The 17,595-nt window shown below is 41.8% G+C and overlaps 1 protein-coding gene across 1 annotated transcript in view; it reads left to right on the plus strand.

The window, feature by feature from the left end:
- GAREM1 (GRB2 associated regulator of MAPK1 subtype 1) overlaps positions 1-17,233 on the plus strand; it is a gene marked incomplete at both ends in the record, with an annotated part of 94,330 nt that extends 77,097 nt beyond the window's left edge. Inside the window, 3 exons of the mRNA XM_079533687.1 lie at positions 6,874-8,052; positions 13,197-13,363; positions 16,324-17,233. Of these exons, the coding sequence (XP_079389813.1) occupies positions 6,874-8,052; positions 13,197-13,363; positions 16,324-17,233 (2,256 nt within the window). The remainder of the gene's footprint in view (positions 1-6,873; positions 8,053-13,196; positions 13,364-16,323) is intronic.
- Between the last annotated feature and the right edge of the window lie 362 nt (positions 17,234-17,595).

Here is a 17,595-nt window from a genome sequence, read left to right on the forward strand (position 1 = left end):
ATCAGCTAGACTCAGTTTTTATAGGTATGAAACAAGATTGCTGAAGACTACTATAAGTGCTCATTAGTTAAGTCATTTAGATACACAGACTTTTGCCTTTCAGGACAGTAAGTTGCTTTTTTTGTTTTTGTTTTTGTTTTTTTTAACTTTTGTGCTATTAATTAATTAATCTGAAACCATGCAACAGAGCCTTTCAGGAATGATAACTACAGGAGAAAAATGAAATGCTTGAATTTTTAGGATATATTTAGCCAAATGAAGGAAGCAAGAAAATTCCATTTCTACCCAAGAAGATCATTATTATCTTAGAACTGCTGTGCCATTGTTTCTCAGTGTATCTGTATCCAAATGAAGAGCATGGCACAGTGAAACATGCAGCTATAATTTTTGGAAGAAGAAGGCTTTTCAAAATATAAAACATTATGTCTTGAGTTTAGCACCAGTATTCTCAATCTCTTTGTCATATTTAGCAAACTCAGAATTAAGCATAGCCTACTATTATATATCAGATACGTTTTAAAAGATATTTTAGTCATACTCTATAATGTAAATAACAGTAGTAATAATCCAGGTTTAACCTAGTTAAACATATCTTGGCAGTATTTCTCTTGGCTGTTTCTCAAGTTTCATAGAAGACTATTCCAAAGTTGTCATCTTCTGAAAAATGAATTAGCAGGACTTTTAAAAGTGTTTAATGACTATACACAACGGAATGACGTATGCTACGATTCTGTAAGAGAGATGGTGTCAAAGTGATTTGAGCAAAGGGAAGAATGCAGTTGATTTCTATCCAAAGCAGTGTGGTTGCTTAAATTAAGATTATCAGAAGTTAGTTAATCTGATACAAAAAGAAGACATGTCTAAAATATCTAATAAAGCACTTAAGATGAGGAGGAATTGTGATGTCTGGGGTTTTTTTCTTATTCTAAAAAATCCACTGCTGTTAATAAGTTTTGAAGAAAGAGCTGGTAGCGTTACAGAATTTCACTGGACTGTTCCTGTATGATTTTGTCTGTGTTGAGATCTGTCTGAGCATGCTGTGTGCCACTGCTGAGGTTGACTCCATGCAAACCTTGTCCTCCAACTAATTCCTTTGCTGCTTAGGCAGTATTTTGCAGCTTAGAGAAGTTTAGAGAACGGCTGCTTTCTCATAATGAAGTGCCATGACATCTTTTCTAAGAGGGAGGTTTTATTTTACTTTGTGTGCTTTCACTTGTTAGTAAAATTTTACCCTAAGGTAGGCCATGGAGACATCTCCCTTCCCTCCTTACTGTTTCCCAGTTAGGTGGCTTTTCTGGGAAGTGTGCTGAGGCAGAACATTTAGGGCCTGTGTTGTATTTGAAGGAGTGTTGTAAGGCATGCCATCAAAAGCAGAGCTGGGACTAAAAGGTAGAGTCCTGAGTACTTTTCACAGAACAGCAAGCAGGAATTTGAGGTTAAACCAAATTTTTGTAATGATTAGAACTACTTATGTTAATTTCTTCTGATTTGTGCATGTATCTGTGCTTGTATACCTTGTTGGTCACCTCAGTACCTGGTAGCCAGCAGTATCTACAGACACAGTAAATCTGAGTGATCTGAGGATAAGCTGATTGCCTACAGTCAAAATCTAATCTGTTCCTAATAGAAAATTGTGGGCATTCTGTCTATTCTTCGATGAACAGATATCTTATAGCCTTTTCTATGTTACTATTCAATTCATAGTGACAGATAATTTTGTTTATATAACAGCATTACATTGCAATGATGAGAATAAGCTTAGCTCTCTATGCTTAGAAGAAAAGTCTTCCGAAAGTTTTGCTACTCCAGGGCCCTAGCTTTTGCTGAAGCAGCAATAGGTTTCTGCAGTTGGGTGCTGAGGTTCCACACAGGTAGAAGTCTATGTAAACAAGGAGGCTAAAAGAAAAAATAGTTAAGTTCCTTGAAAAAAGTCATGATTTTTTCTTCTTACAACTCTTCTGGATACCCTATTTTATATTAAATAAAACTCTTTATCCACTTTCTACACCTTGTGGAAAAAAAAAAAATGTTCTGGTTGCTCTGTTGGCTTTAATAATAGAATCTGTATGCAGTAACTAAGCATCAGAGGCCTCACTGTTTAAAAAAAAAAATTCAAAAAGGTTCTAACTATGAATTTGTACTGGCAATGCAATGCTTGCATTGCTCTAATAAGATCTAGCAGGTATAACAAGTTGTATGAAGCCACAAATCACTTTTATAAGGAGTTCCTACATGCCCAAGTGACTAAGGACTTCTGCCTCTTAACTGTAACAAATTAGAACGATCGGAGCTCGAGCAGGATATTGACTCAGGTGTTATCAGAATCTATTTTTCTGAGTTAACCTTTCCTTAAGCAAAAGAAACAATATGCTACAATATGCTCGAATTTTCCCAAAAGAACATGTTGCCTAAATCATCATTCATCACTTTCCTGATGCCTGTCTTCTGCAGTAGATATAACTGGCTTCTGAATGGTTATTGAATTGCAGGCTGAAAACATGAGAATGCCTTAACCCCCCCATGTTTGACAAGATGTCTGCAAACCAGCAGCCTTTCTGGCCAGCAGTCTGGCATCAGTACTGAGCTGTTAGTATGGATCGGTATGTGTAAAGTTGAGGAGTAGATGTGTGAAGTGTGAAGCAGACTGCTTCTGGTTGTGTGGATCTTCTCTTATACTGGGAGATGTTCAGTTTGAACATCTAGTGAGGTTTTTTTTGCAGAATGGTGTGGCAAACACTGCTTCTTTCACAGAGCTAGAAGCACTGGTTATTCTCACCTATTATGAGAAAGTGACAAAAGGATGAGGGTGGAATAAAGCTACAGAATTGATTGTTTTAATGTGTAAAGCAGCACTTTAAGAGAGAGCAAACAAGAAGAGAAATGTGTTTGGGGAAGGAGTTACTTCAGGATGCTCCCAAGGCTAATAATTAGATAAGACTTTGTGTTTATCATGGCATTGAGATGTGTGGCAGTTACTGCTGCAGGCTGTTGCACTAAAATTGCCCAGTGTGGAACCTGTGTTTTAAACTGAAGATGTAAAGAGAGAGCATACACAAAATAATTAAAACAAGTGCACTGTCCCACTGAGGAAAGGTTTGAAGAAAATGTGTTCACCTTCCCTCCTTCCCTCCTCCTCTCCCCATTCCTTCAGCTGCTCTCCGGTCCTGCTGCAAGACTGCCTGTTTTTATAGCTGAAGATTCAAAGCAGGCCTGGTAAAGCCATTGAGGAGATGAGAAGAGCATGGTTCCAATATGGGCAGAGCAGGACAGGAAGACGAGTGGAAAGCGCAGGGCAGGCTGGAGTCACACTGGGATCTGTCAGCCCTCCTGGTGTGTTATACAGCTGAATGAAGGCTTTTTGGTGCCTTTTGTAATTCTACATATTTTCCAGAGTTATGAGGAGATTCCAGCAGTTTGCCAGGAAGACAGACCATATATCTATCTGCATCCATCTATAGTCTGGGCTGCCTTAACTGCCACTCTGAGATAGGGCACTGTTGTCTCTCTTGTACAGGAATTGTATGTTGTGAGATGTGCAAAGTGTCTGAAATAGTCCAGGGTTCTGTTACATCCCTGCAGTGATTTCACAGCAGGTAGTGTATGTTACATGCTTCAGGTGGTAGTATAAAGACATGGCGTGGTGCTTGAAGGTATGGATCCTGTTGGGCTGGTGCTAGAAGCTTGGAAGATAGAGGGCATGGTCTTATCCCTGTCACTGTCATCATTTCATTTGGAAATAATTTGTGATATACTTTTGGAAATGATTTGTGATTTCTCTTAGATCGCTTTGTCTTTAAGCATCTTTTTTGGCGTGAATCAAATCTGTTCCTAGAAACTTTTAACCAGCGGGCATCTGTGTCTGACTGCTTCACTTGCAGAGCAGAGGAGGCTGAGGGAGGCCTCATGGCACTGAGCTCTGCTCTCTGGTGACAGCAACAGAACCCAAGGGAACGGCATAGAGCTGCTTCAGGAGGAGGAGGATCAGATTAGATGTTACAAAAAGGCTCTTCAGCAGAGGGTGGTGGGCATGGAACAGGCTGCCCGTGGCTGTGGTCACAGCCCCAAGTGCCACAGCTCAAGAAGCATTTGGACAGCACACTCAGACATAATGTTTCAATTTGGGCAGTCCTGTGTGGAGCCAGGAGTTGGATTTGATGATCATTGTCAGTCTCTTCCAGCTCAGGATATTCTGTGATTCCCAGACTGGTGGGAGCCCCCTGAGGTTCATTAGTGAGCACAGAGCCCTGTTCCTGCCGTGGGATTAGCCCTGCAGCAGGCAGACTGTCCAGGAAACAGCTTGCAGAAAAGACCTGGCAGGAAGACTTGAAGGTGTGGAAAGGGCAGACAGCAGCATATGGGGCTGTAGTAGCAAGAGTAGAGGCAGTGGGTCAAGGTATGTGTTTGTTGCTGATGTTCTGCACCCAAATATTTACCTGCCATGCACTTGTTGTGAATGTTAAGTAGTAGGTAAATAAATAACAGAATTAATCTCATACAAGAGAGGAGTTAGCTACCTGAATTTTAAGAACTTAAAATTTAAAATATACTTGACCTGCTGAGGTGTACCTGCAGCCTTAATGTCCCCAGAGTAAGATTTTGTGAGTAGAAATGAAATCAGTTGTGCAGCCTAAGACTTTTGGTTTCACCATTTCAATTTGTTACCATTTTAGACAGCAACTGGTACCTTACAGATATTTATTCAGAAGGAGGCACACACATCATTTTTCTCAGTTTCAAAATAGAATAGCAGCATAGTTTTTCTTTTGATTCAGCCATGTTTTGTCTATTATTACACTGCTACTGTATTCCAAGAAAAGAAAATAACATTTTCCAATTTTTTTTTAAATTTAAAGTAATTTTGTCTTTAAACATGACTATCTGATGTCACAGTCCTTGTGCTATTGGTTGAATTCAGTGCCACTAATCAGCAACTGCTTTCATAGCCATGGCTCACTGTGTCACTGTTCTTGCTCAGTACCTGCTGTGGTTGCACATCTGAGTGGCCATGTTGTCCTTCAGAATGGGCTTTTCACAAATCGCTCAGAAGCTGCAGGTTGTCAAAGCAGCAGCTCCTGCAGTCATGAATTACAACAGCTCCCTCGCTTCTGTCCCCATTGTGCAGGAGGTAAGAAGAAGCTGTAATAATGCTGTCACACATTTAAATGTCTGACAGTGTTGCCCAAAGAAGTCCTTTATGGGGATTTGCATTTACTAGAAACCCACGTTCTTATAGGACGTGCCCTTTCAAGAAGAGATGCGGTGGACTGCATGGGACATGCACAGAGTCCTGTGTCTTCAGCCCCCTTAGCTCCTCTAAGGTCAGGGCCTCACCAGCAGCAATGCAAACGTAGCATTCATTGGTTCTGAAGAGAAAATAGCAATAAGCATCATTCTGGTGTTATCGGCAGAAAAATCTGAGGGCTTTCTTTTCATGTTGCAGCTTTTCATTATATTGTCTGGCCAGCAGCATAAACTGTGACTACTGTGTACAATAAAATCCCAGTGGTTTCCTGGATTAGGCCAATTAGAGTTTGTTTGGATAATTCAGGGCTTGAATGGCTTCCTGTCAGGAAGTGCTGAGCTGAAACACTCCGAAGGCACACCTCTTCTGAGCTGCCTGGCCATTTGCTGAGAGAGGTTTCCAGAAGATAATAATGACTTTACAAACACAAGTGAATTGCAGATCACATCTTACAAGAGGAAGCATTATTTACAGCACTTCTCAGTTACTGACTAATTGGAATTACAGCTCTGATTTCATGCAGTGGCTGTCCTGTGACGAAGTCTGAAGGCTGGAATGTGAACTTCACATAGCTGGGTGGAATCTTTAGGAGTCATGTAGATGGGGCAGGGATATATTATTCTTGCTTATTTTTGGCAGGTTTTTTTTTTAATATGTTCAGTATTCCTGAACAAAGTGGTCTGTAGCAGGCCTGCTGTGGTTAGCTGAGGCACCTTCCTTTAAGAATAAGTATCTGCTACTGCGAAGAAGAGCTCATTAAGTTCTGGTTGGTCCCTGAAAAAGGCCTTTCACATTAAGCCATTCAAATAGAAAGCAGAGCAGTCTTGTGCGTAAAGAGTTATTCCAGTCTTAAGGAAATAACTTCAGGAATAAATGAGCCTTGGACATCTGTTTTTCTTTTTTTTTTTTTTTTTTTTTTTTTTTTTTTAAATTCCAGTACAATTTCTATAGTAGAAAAGCACACACATGGCTTTGCATATGTTGTTTAATATCTTAAATTGCAATTATGATCAAAAAATGAGGAAGGAAGTCTGAAGGCAGAGACGGAGTTGGGCATGTGGGATAGACCAATATTCTTGACTTGTCCTCCAGGGAATAGATGTCATCTGTCATTCACCCTAGCTGTGAAGAGGTTATATCAAAGGGATATGTTTCATTCATAGTGATGAGATCACCTTTTCAGCTCCTCAGGGAGATGAAGCTGGAAGAAGAATGTTTGCTTCCTTTAAGAGCCTGACAAATAAGTTACAGCAAAAACAAGGAGTGAAGAGAAGATATCCGAGCAAATCCAGACAGGCTCTGTCATAGCTGTGTGACACAACTGGCTGTTTGAATTGCTGGGAGTTGTCCTTTATTTTAAAGCTTGTTTTATTTGTTCTCGTGTCTTCTTTGTCATTCCCAAGTGGCTGCTTCCCCTCTAATAAGATGAGAGAATACACAGAACAGTAAAAAAAGATTACTTGACTGAGCTTTACATTAAACCTCATGTGTGTGACTACTTAGCTGTTCAAATAAATGTAGTGTTTTTCTCCCAAAGTACCACCTTCAAGTCCAATCTCATTAGGTTTGATATGATTTGTGATGTTGTTTTCAGTGATTTAAAAACAATTTATTTCATTACTGTTTTGCAGGTAGCTTCAGGTGAATGCAATGAAGACACTGAGGTTTACAACATTACCCTTAGTACTGGGGATGAACTCACTTTAATGGGACAAGCAGAAATCCTTTATGCAAAATCTTCTAAGGAGAAGTCACGACTCAACACCATCTTCAAAAAAATTGGTAAACTTAATTCAATTAGCAAACTTGGCAGAGGCAAAATGCCCTGCCTCATCTGCATGAACCACAGGACCAATGAAAGCATCAGTCTCCCATTCCAGTGTAAGGGCAAGTTTAGCACCCGCAGCCCATTGGAGGTGCAGATGCAAGAAGGTGAGCACACAATTCGTAATATAGTAGAAAAAACCCGGCTGCCTGTTAATGTGACTGTACCAAGCCCTACGCCGAGAAACCCCTACGACCTGCATTTTATCCGTGAAGGGCACAGGTACAAGTTTGTCAACATTCAGACCAAAACTGTGGTGGTTTGTTGCGTGCTTCGTGGCAACAAAATTATTCCCATGCATTTTCCCTTGCACTTGACACTTCCAAAATTTACTCTACCTGACAGTCTTGTAAAGGGGGAGCTGTGGCACGAATCCCTCATCCAGCACTGGTTTAATATATGCCAGGAACAGTTTGACATAGATGAGTATTCCCGGGCCGTGCGCGATGTGAAAACAGACTGGAATGAAGACTGCAAGAGCCCAAAGAAGAGCCGGTGCAGCGGGCACACTCACGTGCCCAACTCCCTCAGCTATGCACGGGACGAACTCACACAGTCCTTCCACCGGCTGTCGGTGTGTGTTTATGGCAACAATTTGCATGGCAATAGCGAAGTGAACCTCCACGGCTGCAGGGACCTGTGTAACGAGTGGGCACTGTTTTCTCACGATGCGCTTCAGTACCAGGATTCTGGTGACAGTAGCAGTGATTACCTTTTTCCAGAGGTTGGTGAAGAGTCCATGTTTCTGCCTACGAAACCAGAACTTCCTTACGAAGAGCTGTGGTTGGACCAAGGGTCTGGAAAGCCTGGTGAGCAGCCTCTCACTCGCTCGCTAAGTGAGAAGAACAAATGTGACAATTACAGAGGATCCTTCCGATCAAAGTGTGGTAGTACATCTCTTCCTGTGCCTGGGACAGTCGATGCAGCAACAAAGTCTGCGGATGTTTCCCTACCTCCACCTCCAGTGCCTCCCAAATCAGAAGCAGTAAGTCAGGGTTGCTTATGTTGGTTTGTTTCTTTTTCAGCAGATGAGAAGTTTGCTTGGGAATTCTTTATGGGGAAGACTTTGGAGGGGGTAGAGCACATGCAGGGGAATAGGGAGAAGAGGTGTGCAACTTCAGCTAACCTCATAGCAACTGTAAGTCACATCCTAAAATTCATCAAAGTATATTTAATGTAGCTGATCTGGTAGCTTAATCCTGATACTTCAGGTGACATCATCTCTCCACATGTGGTCTGTTTTCTCATATTTTCAGTGAGAGTGGAGATTATTAGGTTCATCACCTTCAACCAGACTTCACGGAGTGATTATTTAGCTCTGTTTTGGTAGTGCTTATTGAAAGAATTCATGCTTAAATATATACTCTGCAGCAGAGTTTAGAAATGAGCCTTTTAGAAGACTCAGTTTTAAATAGAGTGAATTCTGTCTGAGGGTTAAAAACTCTTGGGAGAAATCACTTTTCCAAACCTGAACTGTTTGAATTGACTTCAGCGACAAAATTACAAACATTTTTCCTACAGGAGCTTATGTGGGTTGGATGGAAAGTCCACCCATTGCATGGTCTCTTGAGGTAGTCCTACACCTTATTTTAAAAACAGGAAAGAAGAAAACTTGCCCAAGGAAGAGTAGCTAGGGAACTTTAGCAAGATTAAGTGATATGTAGTTGATTATGTTATTATTTAACAAATCAGTTAATCATTTTTGCTGTTTTTTTAAAATGAAGTTTAATTAAGGAAAACGTCCTTGCAAATTGAGCAATGTTTTCAAAACCGTGGCTGCACAGCAAGCTGGGGCTCATCTGAGACCAAACTGCAGCACATGGTGGTGATCTCTCTGCCATTGCCATCTTCCTGTCTTAGCAGTGTTTCAGGAGCCTTTTCATCATGAGTCAGATCACAGCCTGGTTGACAACTATGATTGATTTCTTTGAGCTGGGTCAGCTTTCAGTAGATTGATGTGCTGCTATGCAACCACTAGGGAGGTGCTGTGAGGAGAGAGAGAAGGCATAAGCCGGCACAGGTGTGAGAAGCACAACTGCAGCCCTTCAAAACTTTCCCAAAAAGCAGCCACAGCAGCTTCAGCAAAGACAGGAAAGTCAAGACATTACGTCGTCTTAGCAAAAGGAGTGTTTACGTGTTATGTCTGAGTGCTGGAACCCATGAGAACTTCCTTGCTGTCAGGGTCAGGTTTGCACCGACGCTTTGTCCAAAGTGTGCTGGAGAAGTGCCCACTGCACTGTATCGGGATGAGCTGCACAAATGTAAACCGGCATGGGGCTGCTCCCACCCTTCTCCTCTCCCAGCCACGTGGGCTTGGCTTTCCTTTTGTGCTGGCTCTGGCACTCCTGTGCCTGGGCAGGGAGCCAGGTCTGGATGTGGAAAACGATTAGTTTCCTGCTGATTTCTGTGAGCCAGACCGCTTCAGCACAGAGCTGGAGCCGAGGCAGGGGGAGGGCGAGGAGGAAGACTGCTGTCACAGTGGGCCAAGGGGGAAGGGAATGCCATGTCCTTGAGGCCCACTTGGCCTGGGTGCTGAGAGGAACGGGCACACCTGCCCACTGTGTCATGCCTCGAGGACCTTCGTGGAGTAGAGTCCCTTCTGGGGACAGCAGCATGGCCTCTGGGGGACCTGTGTGTGTTTTGCCTTTTATTATCAGCTTGAGAAGCGTGCATTTTTGTCATGTCCGTCATAGCAGGGCTGAGGTAATGCACCCATGTGCTGTCAGCATTTTCAGCGTGGCTTCCTAACCATGCAGGAGAACTAATTTCTGCTAAAGCTATTAGATTGCATTTCGAGCTGGGCAGGGTGTAACCTCGTGAAAAATAAAAATAAAAAATTGCCTCTCTGTAGATGGGATAATGATTTAGAATCAGTTTAGTGGCTTCCTGGAACAGCTTTGGAATGAGTCTCAGTGACTGGCCGAGCTCATCAGTGGGCTGGGGCTGGCCAAGATGCTTGCATGCTTTCCATGTAGGGTATTTATAGAATAAGTGGATCTCAGTAGCTGCTGGTGAACATGAGGTTTAGTCATCACATCCCCTGGAATGATATTCCATAGTGTTTCTGTATAAAGGTTGGCAGGCAATTGTGTTTTTGCTTGCACTAAATTTAAAGTGTGTGTGTAGGAGCTGGTTGTAGGAGAAAAGGACATTCAGGTGTTTCAGAAGCTCTTCTGTCTTTCTTTTCACCCACAGGGCAAAATGTTCTGATGCAGCGTGTATTTTCTAAATACCTTTCAGAAAATCAAAGTAGCATGAAGGGAAAAGAGAAAGAAAATGACCTCTGAATTAAGGCCTGTAAAACAGAAATTGCTTTGGTCCCAGAACACTAATTTGCATAATATCAGGGGCTGTTTTCCTGATTGATTTACAGCATGCCCAGATGGAGCGTGCCGGAGGCTGGTGCTCCTGCAGGCTGCGTTACACTGGTGGCAGTGCTGGTAGCGGGGGGGTTGGGTTGGCACCGGGGCCAGTGGCGCTTGCATGGGTGGTATCACCCCAGGAGAGATGAGTTGCAGTGCATCCTAAAATCCTTGCAGCGCCTCATGCAAGGAAGGGGTCACCGTTACCAGGCTTACCATGGGAAGGAGTGTTTGAGCGTGGGAGGAGATGTCCCGGGGCTCTCATTGCAAGTGCACTTTATCTCTCCCTGGCAGGCATGTGGCATCTAGCGCTGCTGGGTGAAAGAGTGTTTCTGTGTAACAGCAACAAGTCACCAAGGCAGACGCTGTGTCACACCGCCACTCTTCCCCTCCTCTCCCACACTGTTTCATTGCTGTTCTCCCCACGAGCACAGATCTCCTGTGAAGTTTCCCCATGCTGCTGTCGGTTTAATGTGCAAAATCTCCTTTTTGTTCCTCTGCTGTGTTTCCCGAGAGCTGTGCCTGGCAGCTGTAATCGCAGTCTTGTGACAGGGACCAACTGGGATTGCAAACTGGTATTATTTACGGCCCACTTCTGATCTGCAATCTAGGTCAGCAGAGGAGCTGGGTGTAGTTAGCTCTGCCAGTACCTTTGAATGCTGTTATTCTTCCCAGGAAAGAATTTCTTTAGCCCCATGACTGTCTGCTGTGCCCTAAGAGCTCCCCTGAATGGTCTCTGACCCCCATGGGTGTGTGTTCCATGGCATGCAGTATTAACTTTGCCTACTCTGACTTGGGGGAAAAAAAAATGAAGTCCTTATGCATCCTTGGGGCACAGCACTAAAATGGTTGAAGAGTTTTATGCCTGAATTCAATAACAAACATGAATAAAATTGATTCCTTTTTTTTCTGAAAGAGCAAATAAGAACCCTTAGAGCAAGATTTATTTCAGTATTTTATGCTGTCAGGCATTTCCTGTAATTTTGTCTTGTTCTGAATTAGGGAAAAATGTACTACAGTGTCCCAGTCCCCAGTTTTCCATTTTACTTTAGTACTAAATGGGTTGTTGCATTCTGAATGCACTGAAGTGGATTGCAAAAGGTTCCACATTTATTTTGTTTTTAAATAAATTAAATCACTTTAATTGCTAATTATGTGTTGCAAAACTGCTAAGATAACTTTTAGTTCTGCAGTGTTGGTAAATTTAAAAATAAACTAAGTTTGAAACACAAAGAGAATTTTCCTATTCTGGTGCATCTGAGATGATTTCAAATGAGGACAACATGGAGATCTGCTGCTGCCTTGGGGAAGTGGTGAGTCCTCAAAAGGCTTGCCTGGCAGCCTTGTTCTCAGCAGCCTCACACATCTCTAGTCCCACCAAGTTGCTCTCCCTTGTATGTCTTGATGAGATTAAGGTCTTAGTCCATCATTTTTGTGATGGAGCTTTATCTTGGTACGTTGTTCCTCCCTAGGCAGGACCAAGCTAAAATAATGTAAACAGTGCTACAGTCATGTGTTTTAAGCTGCAAAGTTAGCTGACTGCAGTGAGTAGACCTGTTGGCTTTGTTGTTAGTGTTTAATATCAAAGTCAGTTCTGAGGAAACGTAGGCTAAAGAAGACATGCTGTATTTTTGTAACGCAACTCATAAATGGTTTTTGCTTTATGCCCAGATCTGTCCTTGTAGTCCCCCACCCATTTCATTTGCGTTACCTTTCTGCTGCTACTCTGATCCTAGAAACAAGATTTGTGTGGCTGGTAACAAGAGGTCTGCTTGGCATTTACATGGATGCATTATTTTAACAGCTTTTTCTGCTCTGCACTTTCTACCTTATACATTTTGTAGTTAACCATACCCTGGACTACTTTGACATAAGGACTGAAGCTCCATATTTTAATTCCAGCATTCAGATAGCTTGAGCATTCCAGTCTCCCAGTCTGAACCCAGGTTGTGGTCCATTCATAGTTTGTACACAGAGGATGGAGAGAAAAAAAGGAGGGAAGGGGATTTTTTGTTTATAATTTATCTATTGAAAAACACTCCGCGTATCTGCCTTATCAAGTCTGGCATTAGAAGTATATACACCATGAAATATACTGAGGAGAAGGAGCATGGCCAGTGGTGCTGTGGCCTCTGCTGGGTAGCCCACAGGAAAAGACGGAGCGGTGGCCACCAAGGTCATTTCTGTTTAGTGCTTTCCTGCAGATAGATGTGTCCTGGGTGCATCTGGTAAATCTACAATATGTATACTGTTCCTTGAGGGAGGAAGCAGGGAATTATCCTGGAACTGGATGGTGAGTATCACTGGTGAAGTAAGTCAGGAAACATCGAGATCTGCTGAGATCTTTTCATTACATAAGCTTGGTTTATTACATCTAAATAAACAACACTAATGGAGTTTGATTGTAATGAATTGCTTCTTACAGAATATAAAATATCTGGAACAGTCTGTCTGGTTTTGTTTTCGTTAGGAAGGTTCTTTTATATGGTTTCATTGTTCCTTCTTATAAATGAGTGGATCTCAAACTACTGCAAAGCACCCCTAAAAGATTGGTAGTAGCTCTACTGGTAGTAAAGCATTCTTTTGTCTTTCTTATGACAGCCACATACTGTTACAAATGTGTATACTTAGCATCATTTCTCTCTTCCCCTCCCTTTTTAATTATTTCCTTTCACAGAATAAGCCTGAAGCAGATGTGTTTCATCTGTTGGAGAGCACTGTTGCCCGAGTTTTCTGGCTGCTTACTTATATGTCCTTTTTTTAACAGGTAAAAGAGGAATGCAGGCTCCTGAACGCTCCCCCTGTCCCACCACGGAGTTCAAAACCATCTTCCACTAGTCCTTCCATCCCTCCTCGCACAGTCAAACCTGCACGACAGCAGACGCGCTCTCCTAGCCCTACTCTGTCCTACTATTCTTCAGGACTGCACAACATGTATGTTATTATATAGGACATAGCAATTTGTATTAAATACCTACTGCTATAGGTAATCTCACCGTAAGATGGCAGAGACTGTTTGACTGGAAAATCCTGTGCAGTTCTGTATAATTCTTAAATGTCTTGAATCTTCAAACCAGATAATCTCAAAGCTAATTTTCAAGTGGAATTTCAGTCTCACATGCGTGTAGTGCTACCTGCTCTTGATAACTGGGGGCATAGAAGGGTGTGGTAGTCCGGAAATGTTTTGTGCCAACCAAATGTGAACCTACAGGTGAGTATGATGGAAAGCAGTGAAGCTGGAAGACGCCACTGAGCATGAAGTGAGGAAAAGGCAAAATGGATCCAGGCAGCTTGTGGATCAAACCCACTTCAGCACAGACTTAAACCACAGACTGGAAAATCTGTTTAGGCTAGTCAGAAGTTGACATTGGATTTTGAACTTCCTGGCTGCATACCTTTTCTTTGCAATGCAATATTCTTCCTTTGGCTTTAGAAACTGTGTATGTCGTTTGAAATTTTACCTCCTTTTTTACTTGGATGTCATGATTCTTTTGTACCTCTTCAGCTTTGTTGCTAAGAAAGTTCCAAGGTACTGCCTGGGTATTATGGATTGATCAGAAATGCCTCTGAAATTGGTTCTGTCTAGGTGCAATGGTATAATAATTCCTGGAGTTGCCTTTCTAAGCCATACTGCACATTCTCAGCTAAGTGTTGTGTACCTGGCAATGATCGCTCTAGATCAAGGCTTGTCATTTATTTTTCTGGAAGCCTATTGGATAGATCTGTAAAAGTCTACTCTGTAGGAAATTAAGCACAAGACCTCACAGAATTTGGGGCCCATCAAATGCTGTTTTCTTTCTTGATAGCTAACAACGCATCTGTCTCCCAAGAAAGCAAGAAAACAATGAGTAGTTTCTCATGCAGGTGACTTTTTTGCCTGGAAATTCACATGAAATTAATGTACATCTTGGGTCCATACCGGGTATCTCCAATTTGGTGTCATTGATCTGGAGCTGCTGAGGAAGCAGGTGGAAAGTAGACATCATGTGGAGTAACCATATTTCTGGTGAAGTTACTTTTCAAGTTTTGACATTTTGATCTTATTTTCTGGATCATAAAGGGTTGCAACTAGTTTTTCAATAAAAAAGAACAATATGATTTCTCCTTTGTGGCCTATTAAACCCTGTAATTTGGAGGTTTTTCTTGCATCCTCTGGCTCTGAGCCTCGGCAGGTTAATTTTAGTGCAGTATGAGTAAGGAAATGGTTTGTGAATATTTTATCAGTTTTTGTTAATTCTGTTAATCTTTTGAACTTCTAAAATGTTAATCTTTTAAATGTTCCTATTTCTAACATTGGATTAGAGAACAGAAGCAGGATCAGTCAGTGTAATTCCTCTGTATGGTCAGTTGTTCATAACAGCTTGTTGACTGTCTACTCTGAATTAGACAGCCCAGTGTCTTGATTTTTGGAAAAATGTTTTTGAGTAAATTGACCAGTTGAAGGCATATCCTTGATGAGAGTGGTATTTTTTGTTTTTGTTGTTGTTTTGTTTTTTTTAAGTGTGGCATTGTTATAATCCAACTGTTTTTACTGGCAGCTTTGTGCAGGAAAAAAAAAACAAATATTTGGAGATCACTGAGTGGGAGAGCAAGTTGTCAGAGAGGGAAACTGAGGGAACTGTGATTTTTCAGTGATGTAGATTAGAACTGCATTTATGCGTCTACTTTTTGCTAAGCAAGTCTAGGTTGGCTTCCTTTTTAACTCGCTGTAAGTACATGGGAGGTAATTTTTTTGTGGCAGTCTATTCAAAACTGTGGCCTATTCAGAAGCTGTCTCCCTCCTCAAACAGTTTTCATTGAGCTGCCACAGAATTACTGCCTGTTTTCTTTCTTGAGTAATTAGTTTCTAAGAGAGAGGTGAGTAATTAAAACAATTATTTCAACTGTTGGTTTCCCTCTGCTGTATTACGTAAGGATTTTATAAGTCTGCTAATTGTTTTTGCAGTGTTCTAGCTTAATTGGCCAGAATTCCGAACATCAGCCAAATCCTTCAGACTCTCTTTTAGAAAGTGGCATAAAAGCAGAGAACATTCACTTCTGGTAACAGGTTGTATGTATTTGTTAGCATCTCAGTCTTTTGGAAAGGCCTGGATATAAACAGTCAGTTTCCTTGGACAGGCTGAGTTTGATTTACTGCCTGGAAGTAGGTCAGGATAACTTTTCTTTAGGTGCCTTTGAAAAGCAAGGGCTTTATGTCAGAACTTTTTAAAGATATGAATAAGCAGTTTACTGTGGCTTAAGTTTAAAATCTGGTATTTCAATGAATACAGCTCTCTCTACTTACCCTTCCAGGTAAAAATCTTCCTTTGGCAGTAAGCAATAATTTGTTCTGTGTTATTGTACTGTACGCTGGTGCAGTGCCATAGCAAATGAAAATACTGGCCCCAAAAGGGCTTTTGATCATCTCTTATGTCTACCAAGCTTGTAACTACTGCAATGGTGACCTGCCTCTGTTACGAGTTTTTACATACTGTAACGCATCTGTGGTGTTTAAAAATAAAAGACAGGATTAGAAAATCCTCTAGTATGCATGAAGCTATTCGTTTACCATGATGATGTTCCTCAGGAATTTAACAGTGAAAATCTGAATATTTGGGAGATGACACAAAACAGAATTGAGACATCTGTTTGTTGTTTTTTTTTTTTTTTCTGAGCTTAAAGAAGCAAAACATGAATGTATCTCGTGAGGCTTTGGGGTATATCAGCATCTCATCTGGCTTGTAGAAAAGAACCGTCAACGTTTGTATTGTTTATTGAAATCTGAAACATTCTGACAGCAGAAAAAAAAGATTGTTTCCTTATGACAACAACTTTCTGATTTTGTATGATGATTTATGTATTTATTCACGTTTTACTTTGGTGCTAACCAAATCCTTTCTGCTTTGTTCCTTAAGCAACGTCACAGAGAGTGACAGCACGAACCCAGCTGAGAGCAGCACACCTGTTTCATGCTACCCTTGCACCATGATGAAAACCGAATCCAAAGAGCCTGAGAACACAATGCCTTTTGGAAGCCCCTCAATTGAAGCTCTGCCTTCCAGATTATCTTGGCCGAACCATTTTTCAGGAGCTATGGAAGGCCAGAATAGGAGTGATTTCCTGCTCGATCCAAGCAGGAGCTACAGTTACCCCAGACAGAAGACTCCAGGCACGCCAAAGAGGAACTGCCCAGCACCTTTGACTTTTGACTTCGATGGGTGCGAGCTCCCTGTGGGGTACTCCCAGCTGTCCCCAGCAGAGTTCAACATCTCCAGCTGCCCGAAGTCAGCAAGTTACTCTCTAGGCAGCACTGATGAGAAAACTCTGGGAGACAGCAATGCAAAGCAGAGTCATTCATGTCCTGCCTTACCTCCTCGGGCACCAAAGTCAAGCGAAGAGAAACAAGTTACAGACATGTGTACTTTGCCACTAAAAATAGATGGTGCCGAGGAAGAATCAAAAACGGATTCTCCAGACCTCCTGGAAGATCAATATCTGGTTAAAAAGGGCATGCAGGATACATTCGCTGTGTCTTATCCCTTCTCATCTCCCCTCCATCTCCAGTTAGCGCCAAGGTCTTGTGGGGATGGCTCTCCCTGGCAGCCACCCACAGACCTTTCTGGACTCTCGATAGAGGAAGTATCTAAATCGCTGAGGTTTATTGGTCTGTCAGAAGATGTCATCTCATTTTTTGTTACAGAGAAGATTGATGGCAATTTACTGGTTCAGCTAACAGAAGAAATCCTGTCAGAAGACTTTAAGCTAAGCAAATTGCAGGTTAAGAAAATACTACAGTTCATTAATGGCTGGCGGCCCAAGATGTGATGCTGACTGGTTTTCAGTGGAATTGTATGAGGTGTGCTAGAGGCACTTCAGCTAATACATCACTTCCTGTTTTTTGCACTAAGAGCCCTTCCTGTAAATAGTAATAGAAAAATTCTTAACTATGCAGATAGAAGTTTTTGAGTGGTGAACGGTGGGGTTTTTTTTTGTATGTCAATAATAATGGTAGAGAATCTGCAGAGGTGTGCCTTGTGCATCCCCGAATGTTCAACAGCTGCTAAAAACTGGACACTAAGGGAACTTTCACTCTGTACTCTATTAAGACTTAGTCATATTTATTACTGAACAATTTGATGCTGAAAGACACACACACACACCAATCCAGTTTACAGTTTTGAGTTAAC

Source organism: Tetrao urogallus (assembly GCF_951394365.1).
Source record: "Tetrao urogallus genome assembly, chromosome: 3".
NCBI lineage: Eukaryota > Metazoa > Chordata > Aves > Galliformes > Phasianidae > Tetrao > Tetrao urogallus.